Source organism: Pseudopodoces humilis, chromosome 6 (genome assembly GCF_049639895.1).
Source record: "Pseudopodoces humilis isolate 2021_Gansu_Grassland_sample_001 chromosome 6, ASM4963989v1, whole genome shotgun sequence".
Classification (NCBI taxonomy): Eukaryota; Metazoa; Chordata; class Aves; order Passeriformes; family Paridae; genus Pseudopodoces; species Pseudopodoces humilis.
Genome location: NC_142205.1, coordinates 8,719,986 through 8,746,287, shown reverse-complemented (window position 1 = coordinate 8,746,287; position 26,302 = coordinate 8,719,986). Strand labels below are relative to the sequence as shown.

Genomic DNA, 26,302 nt, shown 5'->3' with positions numbered 1-26,302 from the left:
AGTTTATCTGTGTATCTGAAATACTAATGGCTTTGGGAAAGTAATGTGTTGGGGAGGTGTAATTTCTAACACTAATTCTTAAATGCATCTTTCTGTAGAGCTTTGGGCTGTGTTTTGTCAGTGGGATGTATTTCAGAGAGGGTCAAGTGATCCTGAAATGGTATGACAGATTGTATGTTTATAGTAGCTTTTGTATGAGGTTTTCAAAACACTTTACTAGCTTAAATTGTATTTAATGAGATTGCTTTTGGCTAATATAATTTTGTACATGCAGGAACTATGGCATGGAGCAGGTAAGAGATCTGCCCCAGGCATCACACTAAATCATTGGTGCCAACAAGAATTAATAAATGCTGATTTGTGAGCATTTATTCTGTCCATCAGAGCAACTTTTTACCTTTTTAAATATACTTTAATCACGTATTTCATAAAACAACTAGCAGTTAGCAATGATGTGTGAGCCCTTCAACATAAGGAAGGCCAGATAATTTACAGTGAAAGTAACACATGCAGTGATCATCTTCTGTTCATTGAATATTAAAAATATCAGAAGACAAAACAGATCTTGAACAGATACAAATGTCTGACAGTATCCTCTCTATAGCATCCAAGTCCAGCTTTTTCTGTTTACTAAGTGTTTAAGTTGTAAAAAAAAACCCGATTCTGTCTGAATGTATCCTGAATGGTCCTGGTGAAAAATGTGATTCTTGTCTAATTATGTGCTGATTGGCGTTACCTCCCCCTTTTGGGAAAACCCAATACCTGTAGCCTGCTTCCATGGACATATTTTTCCTGCTCTCTGACACACAGCTGTAGCTGGGAATCAGTCAAGTTTCCTGAAGGAGAGGAGAGTCTCGGTAAGAAGAGCTTTGAACACAACTTCCAGCAGGGGTTAGTAAAAGAAATAGCATGAATTAAATGGAGAAATATCTACAAAAGGGAAGCTTTTTCACCCCAGCTATATCATAATAAGGCTGATTACAGTGGGACCTGTTTGAAGGGGCCAGAGAAATCAGAAAAGGAGAGAAAGGAAAGCTCTTCTCTCTGGAGAGAAAAAAGGAAAGAAATACCAGCCATGCTCTGTTTGAGACTTCTCAAGCAGAAGACATAATTTAGGTGAAACAAACGTTTTAGAAAGAAGATAATATTTGATGAGAAGATAAAATAGCTTTCACCTCCTGAGATAACTGTGCAATAGTAAGTAGTGAACTTGTCTTCTTCTAAGAAGAACGTGCACATTTTGCAGATACAGTCTGATTAGTTTAGAGCGCTTCAGTTATCAGTGCTAGTCCTCTCCAAGGGTCTAATCAAAATGCCGTGAAAATGAAAGAAAATATTCCTACTGACGTCACAGAACCCAGTCTTCTTTCAGAAGTCAGTGGGGAAAAACCCCTGGGATCTTTGGATATAAGTAGGAAAATATCCTGCTTCTTCTATTCACAATCTATGTTGCAGTCACAACCTAATATTTTTCATTTTCAGCAGACAGTGCTGACCAATGCATCTACTAAGAGGTACCCTGAACATTATTTTCCCTTGTACTTAATATTAAGTCCCAGAACACTGCAGAAAACTCAGATTCCATCATTTCCTTGGAAAGATCCTAATTTGCATTTATGTCAGTAACTAAAAATACAAATTAAAATTATATAATTTACTACAATTTTTTTTCACCAAATCTATCATTTTTACATTACATTACATTGTCTTCATATTTAAAGCTATGACTTCTGAGGATTTTACTCCCAATTGAATAAAATCAGTTGAGTGGGCATGTGTGAGACACAGCTAAACCAGCACAAATGAGAACTATGAAGAGTTGTGCCAAATCACACCATGTTCTTGTGAAATGGGAAGCTCATAAACAGCCTTATCTTGCTATCAGCATGACAGGGATAAAGGAGCAGAACAGTGATTTCGGGGTGGCAGTTCTGGTTTTACAGAAATAAGCTTTTCTGTAGCTGGGATGTATGTAGGAAGATCAATATGATGGGTCTGATCCTGCAACTCTGATTGAAGCAGATAATTCCACTGAAAATAAAGTGAGTTATTCGCATAGAGGAAGTTTGCAAATATTGCATGGTAAATCCTGTGTTAAATCTATCTCTTGTTATCATAGCCAAAGCTTGATTCTAACAGTCACAAGGAAGAACAATACCTGGGATGCTTCAGTTAGGTACAAAATCAAATCTTTTTTCAAAATGAACAGATGCAGTCCATTTCTATAAAAGGTCTGATGAAATGATATCATGTACAATATGCACTGGATGAAAAATCACCTTTGGATATGGATCATTTTTGATAGATTAAGTAAGGAATGCTTAAAAAGAAGGGGGTTTAGTACACAAGAATGAAAATATTATCTGGACATCATCAGTATGATAAAAGGAGTATTAAAAAGCATTTAGGAAGCTAAACAAGGAGAAGTAATCTGGCCATTCAAATGAAGAACAACTGGAACAGATGTAAATTTGAATGTGTATATAATAATTTAAAGATCAGAGACAGACTTAAGAATTATTTTAATTTAATGTGTTATTCAGGTTAATTCATATTGAATTCTGTTTTAATAGCAACAAGGTCACAATATTGAAGCAAAAACATTTAACTGGACTTATTTGTTTTTAGGAGGTTTGAGTGAATAATTTGATTCTTTATAATTGAAGGTGAGGTTTTGTTTGTTGTAATTAGGAATCATCCATCATATTGCTAATGAATCTGTGGTTTTATTAAATATATTTGCAGTGAAAAACAAGTCCAATTATATGTCATAAACATTGTAAATTACAGTACAATAAACATGAAAACTGTAAATAACTAAATTACAACTCAAAGTTCCTGGAAGAACATAAAGTCTGATCACTCACTGAGAACAATAAACAGAAATTCCTTTTATGATGTAAAGTTTACATGTAGCAGAAATATATGCAGTTTAACACCTCTAGACTGATTTTCATCGTGACATTCTAATTAGAGGAAACTGTGTTATTCATCTCCCATTATTCAATAATTAAAAATCCTTATGTATTTTATCTCTTTTTCCCTAAAACAAGAGGCTAATAATCAGTGAGTTTTTCTCACTTTACTTTTATATAAAAGGCTGAACTAGGAGTTAGAAGATAGGAGCTGAAATTTGAATGTGTCTTTCCTGTTTCCTGCATGGCCTTGTAGACATCATGTTCTCTCTTGACACCTTGGTTTTAAACACTGACAGCTACCTGGCACTCAGCAATTTCTTTATACATTTGCATCACACCAAAAAAACATTCTATCTTTATATGTACAGCGGTTCAGACAGACCTAAACTACTGTCCCAGTAATAGTTTACCTTTCTTTAATCTCCCTTTCCTTTTATTTGGCACTAATTTTCTGATTTCCTATTTGTATATTAAAACACTGAGTGGCTGCAAAGTGCAACGTGTGAAAAATGTATCCCAGTGGTTATTTGATATGGTATCTGCTTGATCTACCTCAAACACAAAAATTCAGGGGAAGAAGGGTGCTTTTTCAGAGCAGCACACAGGGATTAGGTGCACAGCCGTCGCTGCTGTAAATAGGCTGTGTAAAGCTAAATCCCACACGCAGCTAGGGAAAAAACTTACCTCTGGAGAGCAGAATCTAATGCCATAATTTCCTACAAATAAACTACTTTTCTCATGTACACTAAGGTATGTATGGGGTAATGATTCTGACTGTGGGCAGCCCCTCTGGAATATACTTGGAAGCAGGCTGTACAGCCAAATGTTTTCCAAACGGATTTCTGTCTCAAAGCTTGAAACAAGATTTCCTACACTGAGAGAATATGCTCAGATGGAACACTAATATTTGAATAAAATTATAAAGATGCATTAAGAAGTTAAAATAATAATAATTAAGATGTTGATTCTGCTTCTGCTGAAGTTAATGGATAACCTCACATGTTATTTGAGAGGAACAAGTTGAGAGCAGCTCACATGGCCTCATACATATAACAGATTTTTGACAGGAAGTTGTCAATTTTTCAGGTTTTTACCTAACTATTTGGAAGTGTTTAATAGTTTCAAACCAAATGCAGGGAAACAGCTGGGGATGTATTTTCAAAGTGGCACACAGGGGTCAGCAGTGCCTTACAAATTCTGGCTTTTTGGTTTTCTTATGAATATCCACACGTATTTTGCCAAGTGAAAAATAGACATTTCATGTGTTTTGTGTAAATTGAAACTGTAGCAGTGAAGATCCCTGAAGATTCTGTGTGCCCCTACCAGAGCTTTCACTACAGTACAGGGTGAGCCTGGGACAAGCCATACTGGGTCAGTCTGGGAGCTGAAACTGATAGAAGAGAGCCTGTCTCACCTATCTTCTCTGTGGCATCTGTCTCTTGTGGGCTTCAGTAAGAAGAGAGAGATTTCTCATCTGATTTAGGTACAGTAGAGATTGGAACTGAATGTGCAAGAACTCTGAGGTGAGCAGAACAATACCAAAGAGGTGAGCAGGACTTGCTACACAGGGATAGACAATAGCACTGGAATCAACCACTTGAAGAGATGGAAATGGGACAGGTTAAATAAAGAGACCTGGGCAAGTAAACTTGAGGGCAAGAGAAAGGACAGGGATAGAAAAATGATGGAGCATAAAACAGAATTCATTTTACCCTTCTCTGCCACCCACTCAGTATTTGGCTATCAGAGTATTCCAAACCTCTACAGTACAGCCATTGTGCACTGTCAAAATATAAAAATTTCTCCACTGTCTTTATGAAAGACCAAAATATACTATTTCATAATCATGTTTTGACTTTCATTTTGATTATTCATGTAACCTTATGTGCATGTAGAAATTAAAAATAAAATCTTGCTGAAGATTGACTATGTTCTGAACTGTTGTTACCTTTGTAGCAGCAGAGTGAAAGCAAAAGAAACCTGCTGCGTTTTGATCAGAATATTCAACAATGACTGAATGTATAGTTAGTAAAAGATACAATATGGAAAGCTATTAATGCCTTCTTACTATCATTTGCAAAGCAAGTGTATTTTCAACCTGATGGCTTCAACCCGATTCATTTCTTTTTTTCATACATTCATATTGTAAACTCCTTCATTTTAAAATATAATTGATTGCCCACTTTCACTTCTTTTCCTGTGCCTCAATTCACCAGCTATTTTTACTGCTTTAATTTGCAAGGATTCCCACATGAATGCTCTCATGCTGCTGGTAAATTGTTGACAGGGATATCTGGATCAAGACAGATTGTGCCTTCCAGACTCCCTCCTGCAGCACTGCATCCAACTTCCTTTCATAACATATTCCCATTTATCATGTACACAAATAAGAACCCTAAACTTCAGTCTAGGATGCTGACCTCTCTCTCTGACATTTCCTTCTTGTTGTTGTCAGTTTAATTTCAACAGTGCAAAGCCAAAGCTTCAGTGTTCACGTGCTACTTCTTTCCTCAGTTATTGGTTCTATTGCCACCCTGCCTGTCAGACAAGCCCATAACTCCAGAGGTCACCTTTCATGCAGATTACTCCCCAGGATATCATCACCAGTTTATGTGCACATCTTCACTCTTTTTGAACAGTACATTTAAAATAGTATTTTCCTATCACTTCCTAGCTAAAAATCTAAGGTAGTCACAGAATCTTCTATTTTACTGAGATAAGTGTCTCTTTCGTGGGTTTAACCAACCCTATCTTAGTAAACCAACCATCTGGAATGCTACAGTTAAGTTCATCCTGCTAGTCCATTGATTTGACCCACTTACTCCACCTACCATCTCACAGTTGATTCTAGCACATAAAACTAAAGCTGCCTGTCAAGATGCTTCACAACTCAGTTCCATTCTGCATTTCATTTCTTACTCTTTACTGATGTCTTCCTCATTTCTGATCAACCAAGGATACCCATCTCTTCACTTCCTTTATTAGATTTCCAAAGAAACAATTTTGTTTAATTTCAATCAGTTCCTACATATACTTCTATTGCACTTAAAAGATACTTTATTCTGACAGAGATTTTGCTCTGCAAAATGTCCTTGGCTCCTGGCAGTTCAGGTGACAATGTGTGGCTGTCAGAGATACTTATTTTGAGGATCTGGCATTTGACATGACTGGCATCATAGTGCCTGTGTGTATTTTTTTATTTTGAGGGAAATAATCTAGCCCAAAATTGTTGGTTTCAGCAGGAGCATCCCCAGACAGGTGAACAATAGGCTAAGGAGGATATTTTATGCAGGCCATCAACAAGTTATCAAAGAACTAAACAAGACACCTCAGATATCAAATTAGAAGACATAAAGACTCTAAGGCATTCAAATACAATGAAGATATACCTTATGAACAAAACATACAGTATTTACATCTGAATGCACTGTAAGGGGATGGAAAACTATTAAAAGAAAAGAAGACTTGTAGAGAAGTGTCATATACTGCACACCTAAGTCAGCAAATAATATATAGAGCTGTGTCTTAAAATAACTTCGATTTGGTCTCTTGGAATCTGACTCTCCAGATGTTTTTCTGGTCAGTAAACAACATGAGGTTTACCATTTTTCATGCTGCTGGCATGAGACAAACAGGTATGAATCTAGTCTGTGATTTAGAGCCAGGGTGTTAATCAGGAACCAGGGTGTTAATCAGGATACAAAGTGAAGGAAGTTTCTACACAGGTTAGTTAATATCAGCTAATTGGTAAGTTACCAAACCTGGAAATCACGTGTACAAAAATGCTACAACATTTTTAGGATCATATGCCTCTTAGGAAACAGAAAAGAAGCAGGTGAATTTTTAATGATGAATTTTAATCACCCATTTAGTACTGAAACAAAGCTGAATTTTATGAAAGTACAAGTCTTGCTTTTTACTTTCTTTGATAAGTCCTATGTAGTGGGTGACCTGAAACTAGCCCAGAGAAAGATTTTGGCCATACCTTTGGCCTCAGCTATCCTCCCTGTCCTTCCCCTTCTGAAAAGGATTATCATGAAACTTTAGATTAATATTTCTTTAATAGAGCTACTGCTTCTTTTGTCTTTGTATCACCTTTCCTGGGCTGAGGAGAACAATGATCTGAAGACTCCTTTATATAAGTATTTATTTTGGCAGCAGTGGTAACTGAACTTACCTGCTTTCTGCCCAGTGAAAAATGATTATTTTGAAACTGGATCAGTTCCCTGATGTAATTCAGGATATGAATACACAAAGGGCTATGCCAGTACTACAAGGCAGGAGGGCAGGGCCGGAAAAAATGGGCCTCAGTGGCAAATGTTTGAGAAAGCAAGCACCCAAGGAATGGGTATGAAGACACTGCTCAGCCCCTGGATATCTTATCACACCTCCATGCTTTTATATTATTTTAGTCCTTTGTATTTATGCAAAATCAATGCAAAAGACTATTTGACTGCAATAGCAGTGATTTATACTTTACTGTCAGGAGGGCAAATGAGCACTGGCAGTGTGGAATCAGGGCTCCAGCAATGCCATTTGATAACACATGGCACACACAGACAATAGCAGAATAAACAATGTTACTGTCTTCCCATAGTGATTTGCTAAAGCTGATTCAATCCAATAGCTGCTTCAGCACAAGTCAGGGCGACATTGAGGACAAAGAGATAGGAAGAGGTGACAGACTACGGTCAGGAAAGGATGGGAACTGCTTCAGCCAGGACAGATACAAACTGGAAAATCATGGTCTGGTTACCTGCAGTATGAAATTAGAATCTGCTGGCTGATTTATTGTCACTGTCCTTCTATCCCACTGTTCTGGTGGTCACTTATGTCCTCAAAGAAAAAATACCTGATCCTGTGACTCAGCTTCTGAACTGCATTTGTACATAAAAATGGGTGGTGCAGTCAGAAACTTCTACTTGGAAGGAAGAAAGGAATAAGAATCTACAAAACAGCTTGGTCAGAAGTGGAACAGAAGTTTTCCCTATCACTATCTTCACTATCTCATCAATATTAGAAGGTTGCTGCCTTTTTATTTTTTTTCTTCTTGTTGCTATCCAAGCAGTTTTTCAACTCTTCTGATCTTTACTGCCTTGTTTTCTGGTGATAACCATAAGAAATTTGGACTTTACTCATGAACAAAAAATGTCACTGTAAGGGAAATCAATGGAAGTTACAACAACATGTTAGAAAACAGAACATGATAGAAAACAGATAAAATCACACAGCAACAAAGTAAAGTGTGTAAGATCAACCAAAATGAAATATACCTGCAACATCATAGCTGATTCATTCAAGAAATCCTCCACATTCTGATTTTCAGGATTAAACTTGTTAAGCTGTTGCACTATTAGTGCAATAAGTTCTCTATGGCTGACCATCTTCTTCATGGAGAATCCTATAAATACAAAAAAATCACGACTTTTTCATGCCTCCTGCAGTTGTGGCATAATGCATGGTGGTAGGCTCATACAGAAGTTACACTGCAGTAATGTAGAAGAGAACATTTAGGTCAAGCTTTCAAAATCACAGTTACTCACAAGAGCTGACAGAAGAAATGAAAATACAGTACAAACATCAAGAAAATAGAAGACATAATTAAATATTGTACATATCTCAAAATATCTTAAGGATAAATGGTTACAGCACCAGGTTATTTGACAAAATATAATTAAAGATAATATAGAGAAAAGTATGGATTTTTGCCTGTGTCCTATTTAATACACTGCTCTTCCCAGTGAGATGCATCAGAAAGCAAAATTTTGGTCTTAAATCTAATCACATGTTGCTCTCAACAGCCTGGTTTTCAAAAGCAACAAGAGAACAGGAACAGAGAGGAATTATAAGGAAGCAATGACTGTTGGTCAGCAGGGCCATGATCACAGCACTTGCAGTGGTCTGGGCCACTGCCAAGGTTTCTGAAGGCACAGCAGTTGAGTATTTATATTTGATGCCTTGCTTGGGAAATGACTGGATTTTGTCTGTCTCAAACAAAATCTTACCCATATGTCTGAGAATGTGTAGGATTATAATGCGTTTGTCCCTACATACACATGTTGTTGTGTATGAAAGACCAATGACAGCAATTATCAGGACTGAAAGACATTAATCTGGTTTAGCAATGGGAAAAAAATGAGCAGAAAAATAATTTTCCACGGTGAAAACAGAAATGTATTTTTGCATATAGTTCTTGTATTTTATATATCATCGTATTTTGTTGTCAGAAAAGAATGCCTGATCTAGATGATTCATTTCCACTGTGGTAAACATAATTAATTTCTTCCTTTTAAATATTATGATAACATTTCCAGACACAGTGGCATTGTACTCTGCTTTTCTCACCATCTTACCCAATAATTGCCTAAATAGCACTTTTCATTACTAAAGCCCTGAAAAAAAGAGTTTGTCTGTGATTATATTCAATATAGGCATTTAGGTGCTTGTTATGATCAAGACAAAATGTCCAAATTAAAAAAAAAAAAAGTCCAGCAAAACAGGGTTGGATCATGACAAGGGATGGCAAATGCAGAAAGAGGCATCACTGTGCAAGGGAATCACTGTTACTCCACTCCTCTGAGAATCATTTGTTTCTCAGATAAGAACCTGCCAAGGTTCTTACACTCACAAGGGATTTTGGATAAGCGAGAGAGAAATATCTCTGTACTTCAGACTGAATCATAATTCAGGCTCCAACAGCTTTACCAGTAACAAATGGGTTTTTTTCCTGGCATACCAGTAAGAAATTTGAGCTCTCATGCTCTGATATCCACCCCTCCCCCCAAATAACAATCATTAAACCCAAAAACTGGAATATGAAAACTAAGATATGTAGTAATGGCTTCAGATCTCTGAACATACAGGGGTTCTTAATAGAAAGAGCCCCACTTCTAATTAAAGAAGATGATATTATTATTGTCAATGTTTTAAAACATACACATCAGGAATAAAATGCTTTTGGCATGATATGCACCATTATTTCCACACAGTTGATTAGAAAATTACTCAAATTATTATGTATAAAAATGATATAAATTTATACTGTGTATAAAAAGGCAGAATTCTTCTTCCATTATCAGCTGTAGCTTTCAGTTAAAGGAGGTGAGAACCTGACTTAACCTTATTTCATGGTGGAGTTTGAAAGCAATTACATAGGATAAGAGTGGCCACAATTGTAGGAATTGGTTTCAATGACCTGAAAGGTTCTTTCAGGTTTTACATCTGGTCCTACATTCCTGGCCTAGAAAGACTGTGATTGCATTTCCTCTAATGAAAGCTGTCCTTCTTAAAAAGAGCTGAATTAAGCCTCCCTACAAAATTCAGACAGATCAGATAGAAAATGTTCACTTTGAGGATCTTCATTTTCATGTATTTCAATGTTTTGCATACCTACTGCAAGTGTTTTCCTTAATATGACACAGTATTTTTTATATCTTATCTTGTAGAAATTTACAATTAAATACTTACTGTACATAACCGCCTGCAAATAAGTTCCATTAAGAGGTGGGTTAGCTAACAGACACCAAGGGTGGCTACTTGCCCAAAATTTCAGAGAGCAAAGCCCAGCAACCCTGTCCACAGTGTAACACAAGCCCCCTTGATGTTTTTGTTGTACTTATTAACACCTAATAAATATGAACACTGAAAGCTTTAGATTAGATGTTAGGGAGAAATTCTTCCCTGTGAGGGTGGTGTGACACTGGCACAGAGAAGCTGTGGCTGCCCCATCCCCGGCAGTGCTCAAGGCCAGGTTGGATGGGGCTTGGAGCACCCTGGGATAGTGGAAGGCGTCCCTGTCCAGAGCAGGGGCGCTGGAAATAGATGAATTTTAAGATTCCTTCCAACCCAAACCATTCTGTGGTTCTATGGTTGCATGAAAATAAAGGAACGAAGGAGTCACGAGCCTCCCAGGGCACCCGCCACTTTCACGCCATCAGGAATTGCACCCCGCTTTCTTTCCGCAGGTGTCACGTACGGCCACATCTGCCTTGCACCGCTGCTCCCGGTCCCGTCCCCGGCTGTCCCTGCCGCTCCTGTTCCCGTCCCTGGCTGTTCCCGGTGCTCCGCATCCCGTTCCCAGCCGTGTTCCGGCCGCGTGCCGTCCGTGTCCCGGCGCGGTCCCTCCGCCCGCAGAGACCCCGCGCGCGCCGTTGCCAGGAAGCGCGAGGGCTGCTGGGAGCTGTAGTCCTGCTCCGAGCCCGCCCCAGTGTTGAGAAACGGCGCGACCGGGAACCCGGAACTACACGGGCGCGAAAACAAGATGGCGGCAGTTGTTTGCTGCCGTTGCCAAGGAGCTAGTTCCTCGCCCCTCCCCCGGTGTTTCCGCTCACGAGCAGCCAGCGGTCGGTGACCCGCCGGTTGTCGGGACACAGGCAGCTCTGGCGGGCGCAGGTAGAGTCTGCGATCCTAGAGCGGATACGCGCAGCCAGGCCCGCGAAAAACTACAACTCCCGGCAACCACTGCAACAAGGCGTTCGCCGGGGCGCGGCCTGCGTGGCACGCAGTCTCCCCGCCCCCTCGCGTGTTACGCAAATGAGCAACCGGGTGGGCGGGGCGACCGCGCGGGCCCGCCCCGGGCCACCACCCGATTGGGTGGGGAGGGGAGGGCGCGGGGGCGGTGTCGCGCATGCGCCGTGGGCTGGCGCTGCTGCCGGCCGCGCAATGTTTTGGGGGCGGTCGGGGCGGCGCGGAGCGCGCGGAGCCGCCGGACGATCTCTGCGCTGACGGGAGCGCCCGGCGGCCGCTCCGCGGGAGGAGGCGGCGGAGCAGGAGGAGAACACAACCCGGCGGAGTCTCCCAGAGAGGGGCACGGGTCGCCTCGGTCCTGTGAGCGGCGCGGGCGGGGAGCCGGCACCCCCCGTGGCAGCAGCGGCGGCGGCAGCGGGGTGTCAGCGGCCGCGGTGATGATGAACAGGTTCAGAAAGTGGCTGTACAAACCCAAGGCAAGTTGCGAGCAGCCGCCGCTGCCCGGTGCCGCTGCCCGGGGTCACCGTCACCGCGCGGGTGGAAGTCGGGACGTGGTTCCCGGCGGATCCCGGCGCGCAGCCGCGGGTCGCTCCGCGGCCGGAGGCGCCGTGTGGGGCGAGCGGAGCCCGCGGGCGTTCTCGCGGGTCCCAGCCGGCGCGGCCGGAGCGCGGGCGCGGGAGCGGCTCCGGCAGAGCGCGGCGCCCGCTGCGGCGGGCGATGACAAAGCAGGGCGGGAGCCGCGCGGCTACTCCGACCCGGGGGAGCGCGGCCCGGGCCGGGCTCGGGGCTGTGCCCGGCACCGCGGAGCCCGCGGAGGGGCTGCGGAGCTGGCGGCTGTGCCCAGCCGTGCCCGGGCAGCGCTCCCGCTTGCGCTGCGGGCTGCGCGGAGCCCGGACCCAGGGAGACGTTCGGGCGCTCCTGTTGTGCTGTTAACGCGGTGTGTGTACACCTGGAAACTTCATAAGTTAGGAGATTTATTGGAAGGGACTCTGTGGGTGTGCGTTTTGAGCCCTTCTCGCTTTGAAATTCTTGGAATGAATCCAACAATCGCAGTTTGCTTTGCAATGAAATTATCTTCTGGCACGAGTTAAGTAACAACTGTCTGGAGAGTGATCTTGTCTGGCATGTGATGTTCGGATCGTAAATCAAGGACATTACTGGTTTTGAACGTCTGTAGCAGCTTTTTCTTGTCCAGGCATCACAGGAGTCGGTATAGTTATTCACTTTCTGAAGTATTTGATTTAATTTTGGTTCCTCTTGGTCACTGTCAGTCGTTTTTTCCTATGCTTTCCTATCAGTAATAGTGTTGAGTCTCAGTTTGTAAACCTTCTGTGTACTCAGTTCTTTTGGCTGAATTATGGCCAGCGTGTTGTATTAAAAAATAAAAAAAAAAGGCCGAGGTGATGCTGCAAAATAAAAGTTCATATTGTCTTGGCTTTATGGATTTTACATGTAGTCATAACTCTTGAGTACTGCTGAAGAACACATACTTATCAGATACTGCTGCTGATATTTGCAAAGGGTGATAATGTAGAGAATTAGTAACCAAAAATAGAGTAACAAGTTATAGGTAACTTTAACTGAATTTTATTATTTTTATGTTTTATCGAAGGGAAGACCAAAGGGAGGAATAGTTTATGAACAAAAAGAAACACTGTTAATCTTAAAAGAAGAAATGTGAATATTTCTTTTGTCACTGTTTTTTTAAACAAAACTAATTAGACTTCACACTGTTTTTCTTTCTAAAAGAGATTTTGTCTTTTTGTGATGAAACTTGCTTTTTAATATTCTGTGTCTTTGTTGTAAGGTGTGTGTTTGGCATTCAGGGTCTGTAGCAAACAATGTTAAGTAAATTTTAAGTAAAAGTTCTGTGGGACTTCTCTGGGGTGAAGTAACTTTTCAAGCCTGTTGCATGACACTGGAACATAAATCATAAAATGGAACATAAATTCATAAATCAGGATCACCTATTGCTGTTGATTTGAAACCAGCTCCACTGCTTTTTTTGTACATTTAAACCTTCTTTGCCCACAGTTTTTCTTAGTTTCAGTAGCTTGCAACAACGTTTTTGTTCTGCTATTTAGAATGGGTTGATGGCAAATTGTAAGAGCTTCAGAAAAAGGCGTTTTTCCTGGTGTGCCTGTTGAGTGGGTGTGGATTAAATACTCAGAAGTTTGAATAGCACTTCTTTTATAGAAGGTGAGACAGAGGATCTCGCATACAGAGACTGTACCTTTCCTGGTTGTTTTGCTTGCTTTTCTATTTAAAGGAATTTGCAAGGATTGCTTCCCATAAGGTCAGTGGGTTCCAGGGTCTGTTTTGAATATAATGCATTTTGAAGAGGAGTTCCCTGAATATTTATTCTGGTGGGGGCTCTCAGGACTTACATTATTTATAACCCTCTGTTAGTTACTGTGGGTGCCAGGTGCGTTTTATCAGGTTTTGCTATTCCCAGTGATGGGAATGCTTCTTCTGAAGCATTTCAGGTCTTACTGCCATGTAATAGGACTTGTGCATGGCAGCAGATTTTGATACCACTGGATGTTTGGCCCAGAGATTTGATGGCCATTCAGAGGCCTTTTCGAAGGCAAGGGGTGGGATGACATCAGAGTGCAGAACATTCATAATACAGCCTGCTCAGAGACCTAAATATGTGGTTTAGCTTAATCCTAGGGGAACTGTTTTGTAATTCATCCCTGAAAAAACAGAGCCCCAAAATATGTAAAATAATTCAGCTCTTTTTAAATGATGGAGACATGGAAATGGACTAGAACAGAGTTCATAACAATGTGGATTCACAAAACTCTCAGGGTAATCATCATTTACTGCAAGATGCACGACCGGCATCAAGGCAAGGATATTTACTTGGTAACTGCTGCATGTGTTTGAACATACCAAGAATGGGAGAGAAAATGTGGGTGTAGGAAGTGGAAAGTCTTGACTAATGTTGCGAGCGTGTCACGAGAACAGCATGACTTCCCTAGATCCTTGTTCAGTCAGTGCTCTTCCTGCCCAGCTCTGCTCCTCAGGTATGCTGATATGCCAGATTTTAATAAACCAGATCAAATGCCAGTGGTAGCGGTAACCAGAGAAAGAAATAAATAGCAGTGACATGATCTGTAGTGCTGCTAGGAGGCAGACTTTTAACTGATGTATTGGAGACAGAGCAGAGACAAGATTTTGTTTCCAGCCTCCTGTGCCACATTGATTGTTGTTTAATTTTTAAAATGTTGTCTGTAATAGGTGTTTTGTTTTTAGGGGGGGACTGTGGATTCAATGCGTTTTTAAGTGTTTGGAGGGAGGATGGTGTTTGCTCCTGACCACTTTTGTAGAGGGGTGATTTGAAGCAGTAGTTCTGAATTGCAGCACATCGATGGAACAATAGTTCCTGTCTTTGACCTCCTCAGGACACTGTAGGCTTCCCAGGCATCACCACCTTCCTGAGACAAAAGAATGATCCCATCTAAATCAAGATACTTGTCTTTATGCACAGATATAATAGAAGTGTTCCCTGCCACTTCAGGGAATTTCTTATCTTGTACCGTCTGCTGCTGGAGCATTCCACAGGTGTTTGGTCAGAACCTGCTCCCAGGCAGATCTGAGCGTCCAGCAAAAATACGGAACTGGACTGGTTTTGCAGAAATTTGAAATTCCTTTGATATCGAAAGAATTCAGAATAATTTCTGTGAATGTTGCTGCTTAAATCTGGAGACTAGCTTGAAAAATGCGTGGGTAACTAGCTCACAGGGGTACCTGCTTTGAATTGAGCTCATGTTTATTGATATTTTGAAAGAGCTGTTTTGTGTATGATGGGAAAAAAAATGTCTGTCTCTAACCACAACTTGAATATGTTTGTAATCTGTTTAGCATAACAGACTGAAATGTCTTTAGTGTGTGTTTATTTTTCATATTTTTATTTTTAAAATACTGCTTGTTTTGTGTTTATATCTCTGATTTTTTTCCTAATTTCTTTCACATAGTAAATATGAACTTCGAGCAGTTAAGGTAAAGAATTTCTCACGTTCCTGTAATTCAGTCAAAATTCATAGCTGTTAGTGGTAAAGCTGTTGCTTTTCTGAATGCATTGCCCGTTAAAGGATCCTCGCAAAATATGCGTAAGGTCTGGAGATTTTGTGGGTGTGGTTTTTAACAACCCTCTCCTCTAATACAGACCAAATTGTGTCTGTGCCCTCAGTGCTTGTTTTAAATAAAAGGCTGTCCAACTCACATGGGGATGTGAAGGTGGGTTTATGGAAATGGCCCCAACTTGTAGCTAGGAGTGAACACTTACTGACAAGTGGGTACTCAGCACAGCTCTTTTACACCCTTCAGAGGCTGTGCATCTTCTCCCCCTGGAGTGCTTGAGATGATGAGAATTGTAGTTACTTTCTTCCTGTGTGTTTGTTCTGAAATACTGTTCATGGATTTTGTACATCTGATAATTACTTTCTGCAGCTGGATTAGCAGATACATCTTGAAGAGGTTTTTGCTGCCTGTTAATGTGTGTCTGCAGCGGTGCTCTGTGATCAGAAATAGCATTTAGGGATAAGTGGAATGGTAGGTAGTTGGAGAAGGTTTGTTTCTGTGTTTGTGCCTAATGCCTTTTTCTTTTTTAAGGATCTTCTTAGCTATATTTCTATGAAAGTAAGCCTTAGCTAGTAATAATTGTTGCTACTAATAGTTGTTAAAGGACTTGGAACAGCAGATAGGGATACTACTTTAAAAAAAAAAAGGCCTAGTAGATAGTAAAAGGGTGTCTTGGAACAAGCAAGTAAGATGAAGAGAGTATGCCTAGCAAATCTAGAGCAATCACCTAAAGTAGAAAGTGAGAGCCAGTGGCAAAACTCAAAAATAGCCAAATAACCTGTAGGAGGTTCTGTATTACTTTGCACAAGGACAAGTGTTCAGAAAAGAAGGGAAAAAAAAAGTCCGAGGTGAATGCTGAAGATCAAAAACTTCCTAAAGAGTAATCTTTCTCAGCAGCCTTGTCAGGGTTGCTTAGAGCTGACTCCAAAAAGTAAAAGATGGGAAATATGGTAGGAAATAGCTGATTTGGTTTTTTAATGGTGAGAGAAGAAAGAAGTTTGCAAGATCTTTTGTAGGAAAAGATTGAAAGCACAAAAAGGATTTTAAATAGGAATAGAAGTTTGTTAGAAGTTTGTTAGAAGAATGGAAGATAGTAAAAAAGTACACAGCTGTGCTTAACATAATGCAAAAAGCATTTTAAAAATTGGGTTGGTAGAATGAGATGCAGGAAGAGAGAATTATTTTGAGCTACATTTAAATGGATGGAAATGGTTAGGAAAAAAAAAAAAAGACAAAGCTGCTGGAATTGCCAAACAGCTATTGATACTAGTGTTGGGGGAATGAATGCAAAAGGAAAGATCATTTCCCAGTGACAGAAGGGAAGCAGCTAGTGTCTTATTTTAGATATGATTTCCAAATCTTAAAAGTGAAAGGTTTGCTGTTCACAGAAGAGAATTAGAGGGAGTTTATTCTTGGGAAAAATGTCTTACGATTAACAATGAAAGGTAAATGCTATTTATAACTTACTTTTGTTTGTCTGGTACCATACAGTATTCAAAACCTTTGGGCACAGCAGTTTGTGAATAAAATTTATTATTTGGTGTAATATTTATATTAGCAGCTAATGACTTTCCAAGACAGAAGATTGAGGAGTTTTTCTTACTTGAGAAAACAGCTGTTACTGGTTCTTTGAAAAGTCACTGTTTTAATGATCCAGCTCTTTGATCTCACTTATCTGTGTAATTATTCTTGTTGCCCCCCTGTGATCAGAGGCTGCAGCTATTTAACTACATTAATCAGTGTTATTGATAACAATCCTGAGGAAGGCAACTTATAAATCATCATGCATTATTCAGAGTTTTGCATATTGAATTACTTCATTTTAGAAGCACCATCTAGTGGTTTGAACACAAGTGTGGGACCTAATAATTCTTTGCTGATGTATTGTAGCACTGCAGTTAAATCAAGACAATTACCTGCAGTCATATTGTTTCTTAGACTTGGTGTACCTGTAGCTGAAAAAGGGAAGGAGGCCACTATTGCAATTGTCTAAGAGAACTGCATGTTTGTTTTTAATTACTCTGATGTGAAATGTATTTTTACCTTGTGAAATTATTTTTTGATGTGGGTTGCTGTGAGCAGAGTCATAATATATCCGATCAAAGGTCCATCTAGTCTGGTGTGATGTCTGGTGGTTCACTTTCGCTGTCCTGTTGCAACAGATGCCTAGGGAGAAAGAGGAGATGAATAGAAATTGGTATTTTATCTGGGCTGTTTTTAAAAATTTCATAGTCTGCAGCATAGGAGTTTGTTGAGGTATCGATTGTGCTCCTATAATTCAACAGCTCATGAAGTTGTTTCTTTTAAATTACTAATAATTTTTCAAGTAATTTACATTTTTAATCTCCATAATGACTGCTGGCTTCTAGTGCTTAAAGCTGAATTTGATTCCAGTGAAGTAAACATGTTCTTTAGAAGCTTTTTCTTTTAGGCAGTGGTGTGACCTAATGTGTCCCTTGTTCTGCAGACTCATCTGGTGTTTCTCCAGGAAGCCTGATTTGGATGTTTAGATTCTGTTACTCTCCTCCCAGAATGTGGTGGTACTTAACAGAATTTAGAAAAAATTACTCAGAAATGCATTTGTCCTATGTTATTTTAGAGGAATGACAAAAAACTCCCACTAAGAATATACTCAGCATTGGACCATAGTAGAACATTTTCTTACTGAACTAACTGAAAAATAAACAGTGCAAATGCTGTTGATGTGCTTCATTTAACTGCTTTAATAGTTATGATGATCTACTTTCCTGGCAGTTATACTGGCAACATTGACTTAAATTAATTCAGTAAAACTATTTTTAAATAATGGTGTTAAAAATAAATTAATTCAAGTCTGCGTATATTTATTTGGCTCACATTTGATAAGACTGACCCACCTTCATAGTGCATGTGAAAGAGCAAGTTTCTCCAGCTTGGTGGTTTTACTGGAAGATGATGCTGAATTTGAGTCTGTCTTACCTGTTCTCAGCTGAGTCTTTGTTTTCATCTTGAAAGTATGCAATATTCCAGCTATTTATTGTATCTCAAATGACAAGCTGGGATCACTGGTGTAGTGCCATATTGCATTGCAATGGCCTGCTTGCAGTCAGGAAGTGCACTGCTGCATTCCATGCCAGCTGAGGCTCTTGAGTCCTATGAACTCGAGCTGTCCCTAAGTCAGCTAAAGCAAAGCACTTAGCCTGGGTCTGGTGGACAGCTCAGTGTAATATGATATGGTTTTCCTTTGAGGCACTGTCAGCTGCCTGCTACTTGAAAACAGGTGAGTGACAAAAGTTGTGGTGCATTTTCTAGAAGTACAGATTTAGGGTATGGCAAAGAATGAGTTTTTTTGGGAGATATGATATTTGGACAACTAACTTAAATATAAAGCATTCCTGGCTCAGTACACCTTGCTGGTGTGACTGTAAGGTCTTGCTGTTACTTATTTTGATGATGTGGGTCAGACTTACTGCATCCTTTCTGTCTGTTCTACCCTGCAGCCTGTAGGGTTTTCCTGCTTGTCACTCCAGTAGTCAGTGGCTTTTTTGCATTATTATTTAGGCCTCTAACCTGACAATTCCTCTTGACCTTCTTGATCCCGTAGATGGTGCTTCTTCCTCTGGTCCCTCTACATTCATCACCCTCTCCTCCCTTACTGTTGCTGCTTTTGATACTGTTTAGGAGTAAGATGCCCTGAAAAGCTGATCAGCAGGAACTGAATTGTACCTCTACTTTGCTCGGTCTCAGTAGGCCATAAGCTTATAGGGTCTTTACTCATACTTGGTAGTCATTCAGAATGAATAAAAGTGAGCATCACATCAGTACTGGATACACTATTCTGGGTGAATGAATGAAAGAGAAGCAGGTGGGGGAAAAGAAACTGGGGGAGACAGGTGAAGATGGGGTTGAAGAAAAGACTTGGCATAGAAATGTAAGAAAAACAGTTTGAGAGAGGAAAAAGGGAGGATGACTCTCCTACTATTTCAAAATGCCTGCTCTTTATTTTGAATTGGAACACAGGTTGATTTAAATAAGGTTGATGTTTATGCTGGAATGTGTTAATTCCTGTCATCAAGTGGCACTTTGATCTCTGAGAATTAGAGGTGGCTGAGGCTAAACTAACCGGATGCTCAGGGTGTTCTGCATTTCTGTTTTGCATTCTTCTAATTCTCACCTTCCTTTGTAGCCTTTTAATGTAGGAAACATTTCCTGACATTCTGAAGTTCATCAGATGTTCAAAACCACAGTTTTTTCAGGTTTTTGTTTCCTGCCAAGAAAGGAGCTGAACTTGAAAGTGGTCTTGAGTGTTTATCTGTAAATGGCTTTCGGATGTTTGTCATCTAATAAACGTTTTTACAAATAGTGTGGGGCTCTCATAGTGATGTCTCTTTGTCTAATTCTCCTTCTGTAAGCACCAATCCCCAGGCAGAAATTCGACCTTTCTGTCTTGGTCTAGTTGTTGAAGTTTGTGTGCTCTTACAGTACAAATGAGAACATACCAGCATTCTTCTTGTAAAGCCCTCCAAATCCTCTTAAAGCAGTCTGCATTTTCAAGATGCATATATAGAGAGTGGATGTCTGCATTCCTAAACGTTTAATGTTTTTTTCTAAGTATTTTTTGTAAAGCTGGACCTAGTCAACAGCCTTACAAAAATATCTTGATGGAATTAATGTCATTTTATGGTGCAAGATGGATGGAAGCCCTTCTAGAATAAGGAGAAGTTAGTATGATGTAAGAAGCAGGCAAAAATGCAAAGGGCCTTCAGATCTTACCTGGAATCCATGGTTTATTTTGCTTTGTATTTTAACAAATCTTGCAGGTCCTGGAGGCGTAAGAGATGAAGTGGGAACGGCAGCTAGGTTTTTCTGTTCCTTGGTGATGAGTGGTGGTTGTGTGGTTACATGAGGTCCTGTAAGGACATGTGCTGCCATGGGTGTTTATTGCAAGTGTACACACAGGCTTTGTTTGTGTGGCTGTGAAGACATATTAATTTTTCAGTGATTTTTCTTTAAGTCTGTTTCTCTGTTATGAATGTGGGGAGTTTGGCTTGATCTAAAGGTTTGTTTTGAAGACCATGGATAGCAGTGTGTTCTTAAGAGGAATGATCTTCCTGTGCACTGCATGGCTATCTTACTTTTTTTTGTGTATAGTTGGGCATAAGGAAGTTACATCATGATCAGCAGGAAATAATTGGAAGAGGCCTTATGTTAAAAAGTGCTTATTGTACACTGACAGGTGCTCACTGGTGTTAATTGTTAATTTGGCTAATATTTTCTTCATATTGAAGTGGCTGAGAACTGATGTGTTCATGTTGGAGAATCTGGTGTGAGCTACTGTGGTGGTGGTCTGGAGTTACTTTGTGGAAGGGCATCTTTGGGAGTTTTATTCTATTTTGATAATTCCTTTGTTAATGGTTTTGTTGAAGCAGCTGACTAAGTATATTTGATGAGAATATTAGATACACAACAAGTATTCTCATGTTCAGTAAGACTGGTTTCATGGCTGGTTTTTTGTTTGCTGCCTTTATTTTTAGATTTTTGTTGGTTTCTTTTTAATTTTTTTCCCCTAGGCTATATCATACCCTTGTGTCCAAAAGTTTTGTTTAGTGCTTGCTATATCTTCTGTTTCTCTAGTTACTTCCACCTATATTTTTTGGTGGAGTTTTGTGCATAATTGCAAACTTACTATAAATTCATTTCCTTCTTGATTTCAGGATACTGGACAAATACTTGACCTGATAGTAATGGTGACAGTAGGACGACAGGGACTGAAGTAGAAAGGCAGTAGGCTTTTTTCTCTTCACTTCTCTCACTAGAAGAGACAAGGAAGCAAAGAGGCTTCTTATTGGACATTTAGGCATTTATCCTTATTTTAGATTCTGAATTCTGTTGGCAATTTAATTGTTTTGCCCAGTTATTTTTAAAGTTATACTTCCTCAATTAATTTGTCACACTATTTCCTTTGACAATTAGTTTATTTCAAGAAGCCTTAGTCTTAGGTTGTAACTATTTTTCAGTTTATTTCTTTTTCTATTGGAATTTGAGAGTTACTGTTTGGCAGTTTCATAATAGACAGTCCTGTGTATAATTGATGCAATAAACCAAGAAGTTAATGTTAAAATAACTCTTACTTTTGAATTTTGAAGTATTTTTAGATACGGAACTGGGATGCATTTTTTTTTCAAAAATGAGTGAATCTTTAGAAAGACAACATGCTTTTCAGTATGAAAACATTAAAACCATGTTTCACTGTGTATTAGGAATGTTCTGGTAATTTCTTGGTGTCATATATGTGTATCTGTCTTCATGGATATATAATCTACTGTTCTGATGTTAAAAAATCAGTGTTGGTGAATTGTAGGTGCCTCATTGTGTTTATTTCCTGTATGAAACAAAGAGGTTGTTACTGTATAATGTTATCTGACTTGTTCAGTGCATTTGATCAGCTTGATTAGCTTTTTGATTAATTTAGGAAAAAAAAAAAGTGTCTGGTAGAAATTCATACTTTGTGAGAAATCATACATTGTTTAAGACTGTCATAAAGAATAATTCATGAGTAATCCTGAGGTGTTAATAGGTGACATCTTTTCTCCTGGAAACATTAATTTTACTGAGGGAAAGATAAGCACAATTTTTGCTTAAGCCCAGAGTCACTTGTTATCAGTCAGGTCAAGTAGTGAAACGTTGTGAGGTTGATTCCAGCTCTTTTTATAGTTATTTCTCTGTCTATATATATCTACATGTGCCTGCATGTTGTGTCTGTTCCAAAACTTGTGCATTTTTCAAATACATGTAGTCATGCTTCCTATCTCTGAAATGGGGGACTGAGGCATGAAGGTGTCAAAGGTGAGAAGAAGTTATTTGGTGCCCTAAATATAGGTCAATAGCCAAACTAGCCAGAAAAGCTTCATTTGGGGGTTTCTCAACCATTTTATTCCTCATTTGCCTTTTCTTTCTATCTAGTGCTTTTTATTGAGATGATTTTTCCTTTTGGGTTACCCTGCAATATCATTTTACAGCTGAAGCAATAGACCAGATTGTACGTACTTTGCTATTCAAAGACTGGAGTGCAACTTACTGTTGCCATATGTTTAGATTTAGTGTCCAACTCTTGCTTACAAATGAGAACATATGGGAGATAGGTAATGGTGATTTTCAACTGTTAATTAGTCACGGTTAAAATGATGCCTCACTAGCCATCCCTCCAGTTAGTTCCGTCTTTTTCATCTCCCCCTCGTGGTAGCGTCTCTGGTGTATATGGACTTGCAAAACTTCTGATGTAAAAAAAACAACAAAAAAAGTTACCTTCTATGAAAATGGTTCTGTAATTTGGAGGGTGTGAGTCCTGAACTGAGGCGGGGCATTTTACTTCCAGATTTTATATTTTGTTTGCTTTTTGTGAAATCGAGTTGCTTATGTAATGCTGCATAGTAAATCAGGAATTAGATACTAAATGCTGGTACCTGTGATGCAAATAGGCTTTACAATGTTGGATAAAAATGTTATCAGTAATGAATAATCTAGTCTTTGAACCCGTTCATGCAAACTCATGATAGAATGTGGATTTTACTCAGTCGTAGTCTGGTTATTTAACTCTGTATCTACACACTGTTTATTACTACCTTCTTTTACTGCTTATTAGGCAACTTTTCTATTGCAATGACTGAAATCTTCTATAAACGAAGATATGGTCAAAGGTATTGGTGCAATAGTATTTGCTTCAGAGCAAAGAGAGACATATTCGCCTGTCTCCAGTGTCCAGGATACGTGGCTCTTAGTAAGAATTTTTGCGCACTCCCCTTGTGAATTTTAAGTCAGCCAGGACAGTGAAGAAAATGCAGAAATACTGCTGATGCTCAGCTGGTTTTTCAGCTTGCAGCCATATACTCCTGTCTTGCCTCCCTGATGCTGGCGTTGGAAATTGTGTAGCTGTGTCTTCCACTGGATCATCCTAGCACAGGTGGAAACTTCCTTGTTTGGTTTATATAGTTTTACAGGCTCAGTTACCAGCTGAATTGGGGAGAGGGCAGCAGAAACTCCTCCTTTGGTGGCAGAATGCTCTTCATATTACCTTGTACCAGCTATGCAGTTGCATCTTCAGTGTCTTTAGCGCTTATGTCTTATGTTCTACTTGTAATACAAACACTGGTAAAATGAAACCCCAACCCAAATGGCACCAATTCTGTTGCTCCTTGTTTTGTATGGAAGGCATTCATTTCTGTAACATAAAGGCCAGTGTGAAACCTAGGTGAAGTCATGTGGGACTGAGTTGGACTTCTGATTCAGTTCTCTAGCATAAAACAAGCTCACCCAAAGTTATTTTTAGGTGACATTGAGGTGCAGACCTTGTCTAAAATGTTAGTGCAAGTCATCTTGCAGTGGCAGAGGCACAGGTAGCTTCACACAGATAGCGTGCTGAAAGCAAATCTCTGCAGAAGTAGAGAGGCAAGGTAGTGAGCTATGCAAAGAGCAGGGTTTCCATTCTTGAACTCTGTGGTGCTTTGGGCTAGCTGTTCTTACCAAAAAGTGCTGTGAAGGTTTTTTGGTGAAAGCTCTACTGTGAGTTTGGCATATCTGTTCTCTGTTTCAAGCTGCATATATGAATTGTCAGACTTAAAGCTTGTTAATTTTCAGCTTGGAACCAGTAGAGTAAAAGATCAGGTAATTACACTATTTAAACATAAAAAAATTAAATGCTTTAAAAACGTTTCCTCTGTTTAATTTTCATCAGCTGGCTCAGAATTACTCTACTGAAATGACAGTATTGTCATATACTGTAATATTTTTCACTGTATGCTTACTGTAATGAGATTTTTAAAAGTGTAAGAAAAGAGAATAAAAATCCTTGTTAATTTTAATGAAAAGCAGGGATTTTTTCTTTTTTTTTTTTTCTTTGCGCTTTCTTTACTTGAGAGCTAGCAAATAAAACATCTGCACAGGTAAATGAAAAAGCAAGATCTGGGTTACACATAGAGGTACTCTTACTTGGTAGATTCCTGCCCCTACCCCTCCAGTAAAGTAAGCAGTACCTGTACAAGTCACTGCATTTTGCACTGCACCACTTTATAATGGCATTGAGTGGTCACAAAAAGACCTGAAAGTTTTGCTGTTCTTGAGGAGCAGCTCTTAGAGCAGCAGAAGCTGCTCCTTGGGAGGTTATTTGCTTAAACAACTTCAAAGCAATATGGAGGATGATATTACATAATGTGTTTCCATATCTAAGTGCCTGCTCTCCTGAGTCCCCTGTCCTTTAGATCCATGTGGAACAATTAGGTGCAGGAAAAAGGCAACATGATGGAGAAGGGCTGCATTCCTGATGTTATTTCTACTGATAAAACGTTGTTGCTGGGGGGGAGGACAGTTTCTTTTGTGATTCATACCACTTTTCTCTCTGCATAAAACAAGGTGTTAAAGGAAGTCTATTCTTAACCAGCCTTCAGAATTATTTCCAAATCCTATTTGTTTCAGTGAGGGATTTGCTGAAGAATATGGGGATTGATTAGAAACTGTCTATTAAGCAGTGTCGGAGCACCCTCTGCAGCCTCATAATAATATTTAAATGAGCTTTCTACATTTCTGGTGATAGATTAATGGAATGAATATTCAAAAAGAAAAACTAAGTATCCAGGTGCTTTATGCTGCTCTCTAGGCCCATCAAAGTACAATAGTAGATCCACAGGGAAAATAATTAATTAGCATGTTGTAGACCATTTGTGCCTGTTATCCTGCTGCACCTTTCCTGAAAAGAAAACTCTCAGCGGTTCCTGTAGGTTCACTGAAGTTCAGACTGAAAAGTGGAGAATAGCATGTCCAGTGGGAATGGTGTGAGAATTAGATCTGTGTGACAGGCAAGTTATAATGCTATTTAACAAATTGAAGGGAAAAGCTTAAGAAGTATTCCCTTTTGAACTGCCAGTTTACTGCCTTGTGATCTCAAGTTTCCAGGATTTGGTAACCTATGAGTCAAGTCACAGCTCCATGTTCATCAACGGGCTAATTGCTGGTGTCATGCTGGGATATTGGTTCAGGTCAGATTGGGAAAGCATGTGACCGAATGTATTTCCAGTGCTGTGGCCTTTTTGCAAATGTTTGGGTTTCTTCTAATTCACTGTTGAACAGCCTGACTCCTTAGCTTGAGCTGCAGCAGTTTGCGCCAAGAGTGTGGTAAGGCACGAGAGGCTACAGAGCTGCAGCAGTTTGCACCAAGAGTGTGGTAAGGCACGAGAGGCTACAGAGCTGCAGCAGTTTGCACCAAGAGTGTGGTAAGGCACGAGAGGCTACACAGCTGAACCATTGACGTGGGAGTTGTCTTTATAGGTGAATGCTCTTCTAAATGTACAACAGTAATTTAATTTTTGTCTATAATTTCTTACTAAATCAATCATAATATTTACACCAGGATCATATCAAGCCTTCGTTGTGTTCCTTCAATATATTTGAAGGATTCATTGAGGATATTGCTATGATAGCTAATGAAGCATATAGGAATTCTTTGTGTCTGTGAAGAATTACCTGGCTTTACTATCATAGCTTGTTGTACATGATAGATGACTTGTATCTATGATAATCACAGAACTGGGCAGAGGGTGAGGTTGGAAGGGACCTGTTAAAATTGTCTAGTCCATGTCCCTTGGGTTCTCAGGACCATGTCTAGTCAGATTTCAAATGCCTCTAAAGATGGAGACTCCACCACCTCTGTGAGTAGCCTTGACAATGCTCACTCACCTTTAGAGTAAAAATGCGTTTCCTGATGTTCAGATGAAATTTCTCATATTTCAATTTCTATCTACTGCCTCTTTTGCTCTCATTAGGTATCACCACAAGTCTGTGTGAGTATTTCTGCCTTCCAGATG

General features: G+C 39.7%; 2 protein-coding genes across 6 annotated transcripts in view; one reads left to right on the top strand and one right to left on the bottom strand.

The window, feature by feature from the left end:
* Positions 1 to 10,972, bottom strand: part of CFAP99 (cilia and flagella associated protein 99) — a 52,195-nt gene extending 41,223 nt beyond the window's left edge. For both annotated transcript variants that reach the window (XM_014260570.2, XM_088056692.1), the window contains exons 1-2: positions 10,894 to 10,972; positions 8,192 to 8,319 (exon numbers count right to left, since the gene is read on the bottom strand). In XM_014260570.2, the coding sequence (XP_014116045.2) occupies positions 8,192 to 8,311 (120 nt within the window). In that variant the 5' untranslated portion in view covers positions 8,312 to 8,319; positions 10,894 to 10,972. The remainder of the gene's footprint in view (positions 1 to 8,191; positions 8,320 to 10,893) is intronic.
* Positions 10,973 to 11,631: 659 nt separating this feature from the next.
* The window catches only part of ZFYVE28 (zinc finger FYVE-type containing 28), a 145,950-nt gene continuing 131,279 nt past the window's right edge, over positions 11,632 to 26,302 (top strand). For 3 of the 4 annotated variants that reach the window (XM_088056862.1, XM_088056861.1, XM_014263206.2), the window contains exon 1: positions 11,632 to 11,860. In XM_088056862.1, coding sequence (XP_087912988.1) covers positions 11,822 to 11,860 — 39 coding nt within the window. In that variant the 5' untranslated portion in view covers positions 11,632 to 11,821. The remainder of the gene's footprint in view (positions 11,861 to 26,302) is intronic. The other variant, XM_005517889.3, reaches the window with a different exon arrangement.